General features: G+C 37.6%; 1 protein-coding gene across 1 annotated transcript; it reads left to right on the top strand.

The window, feature by feature from the left end:
• The first annotated feature begins 7,704 nt into the window (after nt 1-7,704).
• On the top strand, nt 7,705-11,141 carry stc1l (stanniocalcin 1, like). The gene is made up of 5 exons (XM_042509121.1): nt 7,705-7,856; nt 9,394-9,536; nt 9,624-9,731; nt 9,812-9,915; nt 10,403-11,141. The coding sequence occupies exons 1-5, from the start codon at nt 7,742-7,744 to the stop codon at nt 10,695-10,697; spliced, it is 765 nt and encodes a 254-aa protein (XP_042365055.1). The 5' UTR covers nt 7,705-7,741; the 3' UTR covers nt 10,698-11,141.
• The last annotated feature ends 202 nt before the right edge of the window (nt 11,142-11,343 follow it).

The following is an 11,343-nucleotide window of genomic DNA, read 5'->3' as shown; positions in this document are numbered from 1 at the left end:
CAAATTTTGCAGAGAATTAATTTATTTTTTGATTAACTATTAACTATTCCACTTTATTTCATAAGTATTTGCTTGTTTTTTTATGAATGATTTTGCTTATTTTTTTAATCAATGATTTTATTAATATTTCACAAGAATTATTTGTCTTATTTTTTATGAATTTGCTTATTTTGCATATTTCATAAAAATGTTCTTTAATTTTATAATAAAGAAATGTACCTAATTTTGTTGTAAAGTATTTTGCTTTTTTCATGTAAATTAGCTTATATTTTTCAGTGGAGTATTTTGCTTTTTTCAGGTTGATTTTAAGTAATTTTATGATGAAGGAATTTGACACGAAACATCCTCCTAATTCTTTAAATAATTAGAATAAAAACACAAATAAATAAGCTGAGGCATCAGGAGCCTTTGAGGACCATAAACATTAAAAAATGATTAAAACATGAGAATTTAATTCCACTTGTAAAAGACGTGAAGAACTTCTGCTCAAAACCAAAAACAAGATGGAAATGTTTTCCGTGGCAACAGAAAACATGTATACAGAGACATTTAGTACTTTAATGAAATATTTTAAGGGTATTTTGAAGTCAGTCCAGGCGGATCATTATTGCTTGTGGAAAGGGCGACACCATGTGACCGTCTGCTCACAAACACTAAACTACCAGAGCCAAACTGAGCGCCATCAGGAGACGTTTACACTCACCGGAGCAGATCTGTGTTCGAACGTGAGCCAAATATTCCGGTTTCGGGTCTCCATAGTTGCTGTTGAATCGGGACTTTTGTTTGCTGTGAAAAGAAAAAGATTAAATGATTAAGATCACTTCATTAAATTTGTCACTGTATTCTCCTGTGTGCGAATAAAACTGCTTTAATGAAATATGAAACTCTGGGAATAAGTTGATTTTAAGTGGTTCACAAGACTTTTTGGCTTTTTTCCTCATAGATCTGATTACTGTCAGAAAACTGTCTCTTAATTATGAGCTACGGATGTTGTTATAATGAGAAAAGTTGAGAAAAGTTACGGTTCGTTGCTCTTTGAGAAGACAGAGGCATGATGAAGCTACACGATTTAATGAGCTTTTATTTCCTCCTTCTTCATGTCTGCAGTATTATTAGTAGTAGAGGTAGTAGTAGTATGCATCTGCAGAGTCTAAAAACTGTTTTGGTTCAGGAGCAGCCAAACCAGAAACAGATGCTTAATGGAGACAAATGACAAACATTTAAACTCACACCAGATTCACAATGAGCCGCGGACCAAAACAGCCCAAATACTCAGATACCACACAGAAACACCGACATTTATTCCTAATTATGAGACATTCAAATTTCATTATTAAATATAAGGTCATCATTCAGAGACATTGAAGGAATGATGTGCCTGAAAATTGACCATTTATTTATTGATAACTCACCGCGTGTCACCTGGAATTAGTTATGTTTACCACAAAAAATACAAAAACGATGCGAACCACAGAGGGAAATTTAATTTTAAACATCAGTTTGTGCAAACTCTTTTAAAGCAAATGAGTGTTTGAGAATGTGGTGTCAAACTAGAATTATTCAGAGAACAATTTAAAGTGTAATATCAACAATTTCGGTCATAATTACCATAAAGATGGGAGTATTTCTTACATCTCCTCTAAGGATTTGTTTGTGTTGTGTTTGGATTAATTCAAGTTGGAAATGTTGGGGTTTAAATCCTGGCAGACGCGGTGGTGTGCAGAGGTGAGTGTGTGCTGGAGTTAATGAAAACTAAAGTGTGGGAGGGGGAGATGTTTATCAGCCCGCTGACCTCCAGGCTACTCAAGTCAGCGGAGCGGTTCAAGGTTCACTGCTTCCTGTGGTTAAAAAAAAACCAAAAACGCCACGATGGAAACGCAGTCGCCTCCAGTAACGACTCTCCGATCACTGACTCACAGATAAGACACACAGATTTTTCCAGGTCTCCAAAAACACTGCAGCTGGTTCACAGCGCTGACCACAGGCGCACATTCAGGGAGACGTTAACACAATCTTTACTGTTGGAAAATAACCCAAAAATTCAAAACAAGATAAGAACAAAGAGTCAAATGCTGCACACGAGAAAACTGCAAATTTCAGTTACAGTGTTTTATAATATATCATCTTACAAAGACACGCTTTCACATTTTCTGTTTCTATAACATTTTGATGAATTTATAAAAAAGTTCTTGTATCTGCTTACAACAACCTTATATTTTGCTATAAAGCATTTATTAAGTGTGTGTTTTATTATTTTAATGAATAATTCCTGCTGTTTATGCGCCTTTGATTACCGATCTTTGGTGCTAAATTATTCAATTTTATAACTATTGCTTATTTCTTTTTCTTTTTTTCATAAGATTTTTTGCTTGTTTTTGTTTTGTTCAGAAGATTTTTGTTTAGTTTCACAAAATATGATTTTCCTTATTTCATATGAATTTTTCTCAGTGTTACAAAGAGGGAATTTGTTTATTTTGTGATGAAGGTTTTAGCAAATTTAAAAAGAATTTTGCTTTTTTATTGAATTGTTTTTTCTTATTTGAAAATAATTTTGCTTGAGTTTGCAGGGAAGGAATTAACTTAATCTTGCGGTAAAGGATTTTGCTTATTTCAGATGAATTTTATTTAATTTCTAGATGAAGGAATTTGCTTATTTCTTACTGACATTTAGATATAAACACACCCTCATAATTCAGTTAATAATGTTAATAAAAATATGAAGGCATAGCCCTATGCCTTCAGAGATCATAAAGATTATAAATAAAATGAATAAAATGAGAGGTTCATTTCACACATAAAGGACGCCACGTCATTTTTAATTGTTTATATTTTTTGACTACAGATTTCTGCTGCTTATTGTCATCAATGAGTTCCCGCGCCTGCTAATTTATTCAGTTTTTGTTTTAAATTCAGTGTTTTAAGTTGCTTTTCTGTTTTGACTACACTTTGTTACGCTCATTTTCAATGCCTGCCTGCAAACCAAATTTCCTGCAGGATAAAAATAAAGTGTAAATTGAAAACTGGTCCCCATGTGCTTTTTTGGAAACCAATAAAAGGCTCCAGCTCAGAGTGGCTGTGCTGGAAGTTTGTGCTCCTGGCAGAGAGACGGAGTCATACTGAAATGATTCAGAGCAGAAAACACGTCTTTTCTCAAAAATAACCTTCGCTGAGAAAAAGCACTACAGCTGCTCTTACGCAACTCACAGCTAACAGCTTAGAAAATATATATTTTATAGATTGAATTACTCACCTTTATTTGTCAAAAAGCCCTTAAATATGATTCACTTTTAAAAATAAAAGCTGAAGAGATTACTCATGAGTCTTTTTTTGTTAACCTGTTGAAACCTGAACAATATGGCTTGATTTCTGTCAAAAACATGGAAAGAAGTCAATAAGCGACAAAAAAAGACCCAAAAATCAGGAAAAACTTGTTTAAAAAGTACAAGAAAATAACCTGAAAATTATTTATAAACACACTAACAAAGAAGAAGGTTAAAAAAAATCATGACCTGGAAAAAGGCCTTAAAAAGGACGTTTCTGTAACATATTTTTTAATGTAATTATGATTTTATTATTTTATCCCTAGCTTTTTTCTTTTTCCCCTAGACATTTTCCAAACTCTTTTAAAAATTAACTTTCAAATCTACTAATTTCTTGCAATTTGTGGAGCATTTCTAACCAAAGTGCTCATTGCCTTTTTTCCCATGTTAAAATCCTACAAATTTACTGACGGTTCAAAGATTTAAAAACTTGTGAAAGGCGTCTGAAAGCAGCACAAAAAAGGTTTCAAAGGGTTTCAAAGGGTTAATAACGTGACATAAAGTCACGTTATTAACCCTCTCTCTCCCCCTCCTCCTCCTTCTGCTGCTGATTATATTACAAAGTTAAACTGCACCTTTTCTTGTTTTTATTTATTACCTGTTTTATATGTAAGTGTGTCTGTTATGTGTCTGGAAAACTACACTCACTTATGTTCGATTCACACTATGACAGAAAATTGTTTTCAGCAGCTAATTTAATAAAAGCAAATAAACAAGAGCCATGTTATTAAAACTTGGTTTAACTAATCCAGATTTATCGGACTAAAATGATCCAGATAATTCTCAACCGTCTCCTCTGGGTCTGAGTCTTTTCAGGATTAATTAATTTTAGGTGTTATCTTGAATAACAGTGTGAATGAAAATAAATCAGAAATGCATCAACACGCGTCTAAAACGAGCTTCTTCCATCTGAGTCTCTGTTTTGGATTCATGTTGCCGATGATCCGGCTCACAGTTTGGCACTTTTGGTTGGGTTTAGGGACTTTAAATAAGATTATCTTTAAAAAAATGTACTTTGAAAAGATGAAGCACAGGACGTTGGAGGGATTAAGAAGATTGAAGGATCAGACTCAGAGGAACCTTTGAATCCAGACTCTGTTCAGAAATCATACAAACAGTCTGCCTGAACATCTGACGGGAATATGAATTATAAAACACATATTCTACATAAAAATGCTGCTCCATGTTTACTCCAGCTCTCTGATTACTTGAGTATTTCTATTTTAGGTTAATTACATCTACTCTACCACAATACAGAGAAAAATATCCTCCTTTATACTCTATCAGGGTTCATATGCATTTTTCCAACAAGCCAAATAACAACTGACTATCCATACTCCTTATCATTTTTTTTTTTTCATTTCTATGATTTTAGGGTTTTTATAACACACACATAAATGTATATATTTTAAAATAATGAATTCAGAACAGAATTAGAATTGAATATTTAAAACTAACTTAGGAACAGTTCCTTATTTATGAAAGGGGGAGGCATGTCAAATAACTTTTTAAGAACTGGGGAGGGACTTTTTATCTTTTTTGTCTTTTATTTCTTTTCAAAATGTTGGCATTTCTTTTTAAATTTTGGCCACTGTTAACAAAGATAACAAAAATGAGATTTTTAAAGAAAAAATGGCAGTATTTCTCTCCTTCAAAGTTTGCCTTTTTTTCAAACTTCAAACATTTTTTTTCTTTAAAAATCACCAAAAATTGCACCATTTATCGCAGCCAGTAAAAACAGACACTACTATTGTTTTTTTTTTTTATTTTGGATGGATCTTGACACATCATGTGTTATCACTCATGTTTGTGAAACAGATGTCCATGACTTTTCCAAAAAAGCCTGGACAGTGCTATGTGCAAATTGCTCTACATATAATTGAGCTCTATTAAAGTTTATTATTTCACATTAAAAAGAGACATTTGAGACGTTTATACACACGTCACACTGTTCAAAGACCAAAAAAAGTTTCTGGACCTTTTATACCTGTGACCTCTGATATCCTCCTTATTTCTGACATAAAATAAAACCTATAATTTAATGTTTGCACAGGTAAATCTATGGTGTGTTACCTGCAGCCTGAGGGGGAAGATGGAGGACGGATGTTGGAGAAAAGCTGCAGATTTTCGGGCAGAGACAGTCAAACAGCAGCAGAGACAGAGTCCTCACAGAGTCCAAGGTCCTCTCTGTGTAAGGAGGACAAATGTCTTCTCAGTCACTTTAGTCACACAAAGGCAGTTTTAGCTTCATCAAACACAAAAACTGTGGATGCTAACACACTGATAGCTAATGCTAACAACATGCTAACGGGCTAATCGCAGTTAGCATCACAAATTTTACAAACTACAACCAATTTGTAAAAACCTAGAAATACACACAAACGCATTTACCCTCTGTGGATTATAGTAAGTCTCCAACCAGACGGTATTACTCTCCATTAACCGAAATTATGGACTTTAATTCTCCGCTAACATCAACTGTTGACACATAGCTAAGCTAACGTTAGCTGGTAGCTCACCAGATAGCATTAGCTACAACAAAACTTTAAATATATTAAAAGAGCCCAACATGTCTTATAATTGGTATAATTCCTGAGGGACTAAAGGCTAAAGATAAAGCTGACCTGCTCAACCTGACACTGCTTTCTCAATTCACAATAACACAAGTTTAGCGACTGCTGCTAACAAAACCAGTTTAAACCAGTTTAAACCAGTTTGAACCGGCTCAGTCCGGTTCTGTCGGTGCAGGGCCATTAGGGATGTTTAATTTGTCCGATTGTGTCAAATGAACTTGGATTTCAGCTCATAAATAAGTAGATAAATAAATAAATATGCCTATCGAACAAACTAATATATGGTTTTTCTTGATATTTAGAACAATGAATTCCTGACCCTGACCCTGGCCCTGACCCTGGCCCTGGCCCTGACCCTGGCCCTGGCCCTGGCCCTGGCCCTGGCTCTGACCATGACCCTTGCCCTGACCATGTTGTTTTTGACTGTTTTTTCTGCATGCCATTATATAGCATTTTGTTACATACAGGGGTAGCTATTCAACTAAAATCAAAAGGGTCCAGTTGCTAAAATTCCCTCCCAGCAAAGGTCTGAACCTCATACCTAAAATCAGAATCACGATTAATTGAACATTTTTACCTCGATTACAATTAATGAGTGATTATTTCCCATTTTCTTTCTTGACCATGGTGTGTTGGAGTGTAATAAACACATGATTTATTATTATTTATTAAACCTTCCAGCATTATATCAAAATAAAAGCTCCATCTGAAACAAACTTCAGGTAAATTGAAGCACATTGTGCTGATAATAGGCCAACCTCTCCTGACTTCAGCTTCTGTGCTATTAATCATTATACTTGGGAATTAAAACCTTTTTTCTTGCTTTTTCAGTGGTTTTAACTTGTTTAATCTTATTAATTTTTATAAGTATTATTTATGTGCCTGTGTTAACTGTGTTTACTTATGTTTCATGTTTTATCTTCACGTAATCCACACAGTGTTTGTGACTGTAACTTTCCAGGGTGCTCCTGCTTTGTGCAGCACATTGTGCTAAAATGTGTTGTGCAAATAAAATTTTGCTTCCCTAACAATATTTAGCACATTCTGTACGTTTGCATGAGTAAGGTTTTGCATGCAGGACTTTTACCTGTAATCAAGTATTTCCCCATTGTTTTACTGGCACTTTTACTTCAGTAAAGGCTGTGAGAACTTCTCAGGGGACATGAAGTGTCCTGCTGTGTTTCCAATCACTGATCAGCTTTTTTCTTTCTTTTTTTAACTGACTGAACAGCTTCACAGGAAACCCAACAGACGTGACTGGAATAAGAAACTGACTCATCCTGTTTCCTTCTCGTCCTGCTATTTTTAGAAAGTTATTACAGATAGCAATCAGCTGCGTGTCAGTCAAAAAAACCCAAATACCCCAACTTATTTCTGTTCCTCATCTGTGTCATTTAATAAAAAACACGTTGTAATCTTGCTTTATGGACACATTTTATTTTTTAATATTTTTTAAAATATTTTTAATTTATTTTTTGATGCTATTTTTCTTCATTTCCTCGTTGTTAAGGCAAAAAAAAAAATTATTCTTGATGGTGCACAAAAAAAAAATCATCAGCTGATTATGTGAGCAGTTTTCTGTGGCGTTTTGTTTTTAGATAAATAAAAAGGTCTAAAATTATCCCGTGAGTTCACTGCTGCTCGGAAACTCCGTGTATCTGCAGGAATGCGTGGAAATATCCAATTATCCGTGTGGGTTAATTACATCCATGAATAAACCATTAACCGCCCGGCGCGCTCTCATTGGTCGGTCCTGAGATAAATACCAGGTGCGGACGACGGGGCAGGACCAGGACTCCCTGAGACCCTAATCCGGACCGACCCTCCTCATCCTCCCCGGGACACACCATGCAGCCAGCCGCCGCCCTGCTCCTGCTCCTCGGCCTCAGCGCCGCCGCCTGCTTCGAGCTGCTGCCGGAGGAGGCCGCTCCCCGCCGGGCACGCTTCTCCGCCAACAGCCCGAGTGAGTCCCGGTTCTGGTTCACCACCACGATCCGGTTCATGGTTTCGTGTTTTATTTGGTTTTCTGCATGTGAGCTCAGACTGAAACGCGAGCTGAATGTTTTTAGTTTCACTTTTAAAGGACGTTTTTGTACAGGAAGGACTGGGGCCATGTTAAAGTTACAATTAAGTCATAATGTCACAATGTCACGATATTACACTCGTGATATCGTGAGAATTAAATCTTATTTTTCCCAGAAAAAAACTCGAATAAACTTAATATTTTGAGGAAAAAAGTTGTAATATTACGAGAAATAAGTTACGTAATAAGTTAAGTTATAAGTTAAATAAGAAATAATTTTACGAGGAAAAAGTCGTAATTGTATGACAAAAAATTTTCGAGGTTGCCAAGGAGGCTCCCTGTGCTCTTGCCTGTTTTATAGTTTGCTGACAATAAGTTTATTAACATAAAATAATATCCCATGTCTTGTAAAATTACGTTTTTATTGTAGAAAAATTCGGACTTTTTTCTCGTAATATTCTGAATTTATTCTTGTAATATTACGGCTTTATTCTCGCACCGTTATGACTCTTTTCTTGTAAAATTAAGACCTTACTCTTGTAATATTACAACCTTTATCCTCGTAATATTTTGGCTTTATTCTCGTAAAATTTGTACATTATTTTTGTAAAATTATGACTTTTTTTCTCTCATAGAACTAAAACTTTATTCTCGTAATATTCCAACTTTTTTCCCCATAATATTACGACTTTATTCTTAAGTCTCAAAAAGTTTTTTCTAAACTTTAGTAATTGATGTTTGCCCTTGTTTTCTTCAGCTTTGGTTGTTGTAAAATTTAATTCCAAGCGACATAAAAAGTCTGAAATCTAAATTGCCTCGAGTTGTAGGAACCCTGAAAAATATTAAATCTATTTTTGGCAGCTGATTTTTTAAATCGTTACAGTCCACCACTAATAACTGAACGTGTCAGAAACCCTGATGAAACTCAGCTAGCATCTTCAAAAAGTTTAATTTTGCGATATGAATTGAATTCTTTTTTTTTTTTTATGCGACAGCTTACACTTTTCCTGCTCATGTGTTTACATATTGGAGGCAGTACCTGTGTGTGAACACGTACCTGTGTGTGAATGTTTACCTGTGTGTGTGTGTGTGTGTGTGTGTGTGAGAGAGAATGTGTAACTGTGTGTGAATGTGTACCTGTGTGTGTGTGTGAGAGAGAATGTGTATCTGTGTGTGAATGTGTACCTGTGCACCTGTGTGTAAATATGTACCTCTTTGTGTGAATGTGTATGTGTGTGTGAATGTGTACCTGTATGTGAATGTGTACCTATGTGTGAATATGTACCTGTGTGCCTGTGTGTGAATGTGTACCTGTGTGTGTATGTGTACCTGTGTGTGAATGTGTACCTGTGTGTGAATGTGTACCTGTGTTTGAACATGTACCTGTGTGCCTGTGTGTGAATGTGTACCTGTGTGTGAATGTGTACCTGTGTGTGAACGTGTACCTGTGTGTGAACGTGTACCTGTGTCCCTGCAGCCGATGTGGCCAGATGTCTGAACGGCGCCGTCGCTGTGGGCTGCGGATTCTTCTCCTGTCTGGAAAACTCCACCTGCGACACCGATGGGATGCACGAAATCTGCGAACTCTTCCTCCACTCAGCTGCCACCTTTAACACAGAGGTCCGTCTGTCCTCCTGTCCCTCTGTCCCTCTGTCCCTCTGTCCATCCGTCTGTCCGTCTGTGTGACCTGTGTGTGTTGCTCTGCAGGGAAAAACCTTCGTCAAGAAAAGTCTGCACTGCATCTCCCAGGGAATCTCGTCCAAGGTTTTCCAAACTATCCGCCGCTGCAACATCTTCCAGAGGATGATCGCAGAGGTTTGTGACATCACACCCTCGCACACGCCGGCGCCGCTCCCCGCTGATTGGTCACTGAGTTTGTGTCTCTGTAAAAAAAGGTCCAGGAGGAGTGTTACACCAGCCTGGACATCTGCACGGTGGCTCGAACCAACCCGGAGGCCATCGGAGAGGTGGTGCAGGTGCCGGCACACTTCCCAAACAGGTGAGCACCGATGACATCATTGTCACCGGGACGTTAACGGGCGCAGAGACAGCAGGGACGCTCAGCTGGCTTTGCTTAGGGGCCACTTCTGCAAAATGACAGGAGGACAGGGACCAGTCACAGCAGGCCCAACCAGGTTTCTAAGATTTTAGAGCGTTTATCAGACTTCAGGATGTTTCTCAGGTTTTAGGACATCTCTAGGAATTAGGATGTTTTAAGGATTTTAGAACATTTCTTGGATTTTAGGACATTTCTTGGATTTTAGGACATTTCTTGGATTTTAGGACATTTCTTGGATTTTAGGACGTTGCAGTCTTAGCTTGGATGTCTGTTAGGGGTGTGAGGGATCCTCCACTGGCTCTTTTTTTGGTCAACAAGCTCTATTTTGATGCTGTTTTATGCACTTGAGATGAGCGTTCATGTTTTGTTCATGGAACCAAAGGGTTAATAGACAGTAAAATCTCACCTTTCCGCTGTGTTCCTGCAGATACTACAGCACGCTGCTGCAGACCCTGCAGGCGTGTGACGAGCAGACGGTGGCGGCGGTGAGGACTGGCCTCATGGCCCGGTTAGGCCCCGACATGGAGACCTTCCTGCAGCTGGTCCAGAACAAACCCTGCGCCACGGGCTCCGGCGCCGCCGCCTTCAACAACCCGTCCAGCTGGAGGAACATGCCCGTGTTCAACATCCAGCCGGGCTTCAGGGGCCGCGACCCCACACACCTGTTCGCCAGGAAGAGGTCTGTGGACGCCGTGGAGGGAGGCGATAAAGCAGAACAGTAGATAACACACACACTTACACACACACTAACACACACACTTACACACACGGCACCCTGATTATTGTTTCCACACAAACATGCAGCTCGACATGATTACCTTGTGCAGCTTTAGATGGTGATTCAGGGTGAAATTTAGGAGTAAAGATGTTTTTATCTCAGTCCCGTCTGACAGACATTTAAAAAGAGGCCTGTTTCAATGATTATAATTGATATTTATTTTCTTAAAGGAGTTAATTATTTATGAGGCTGTTGTATTTAATGTAGTGAGAGAGAGGAAGAGGCTGTGGAGGTCAGAGGACGCTCTCGCGCTGGTCGTGGAGCTCCTCGTGGTCCGCTCTGCTGGTCTGAGGTCACTTTTAAAAGATGTTCGTGATGTTTTTCTGTTGTGCAACACAAGAGAGGGAAGCCACCTGGGCTGCTTTGTGTTAGAAATAAATGATGATATATGGCTGGTTTTGGCTCCTGTGATTTTCTTCCATTATTAATGTTTATAAGCTGATGAGACTAAGATGACTGTCATGAAAATAAATAAACTAAACAAATAAAATATGTGCTGCAAATGCAGAAGCAGCTCTAGGATTCTAGGAAACTGGACGCTTTGCTAAGACAATAAAAAAAAATTAAAAGTGTTTCATTTTTGGTGATTA

Source organism: Plectropomus leopardus, chromosome 20 (assembly GCF_008729295.1).
Source record: "Plectropomus leopardus isolate mb chromosome 20, YSFRI_Pleo_2.0, whole genome shotgun sequence".
NCBI classification, from domain to species: Eukaryota; Metazoa; Chordata; class Actinopteri; order Perciformes; family Serranidae; genus Plectropomus; species Plectropomus leopardus.
The sequence above is the reverse complement of the archived record's forward strand: the minus strand, read 5'-3'. Positions and strand labels throughout refer to the sequence as shown.

Coding starts and splice junctions, on each gene's coding strand:
- stc1l (XM_042509121.1), top strand. CDS start 7,742: ATGCAGCCAGCCGCCGCCCTGCTCCTGCTCCTCGGCCTCAGCGCCGCC. Junction 7,857..9,393: donor CTTCTCCGCCAACAGCCCGA/GTGAGTCCCGGT, acceptor GTGTCCCTGCAG/CCGATGTGGCCAGATGTCTG. Junction 9,732..9,811: donor TCCAGAGGATGATCGCAGAG/GTTTGTGACATC, acceptor CTGTAAAAAAAG/GTCCAGGAGGAGTGTTACAC.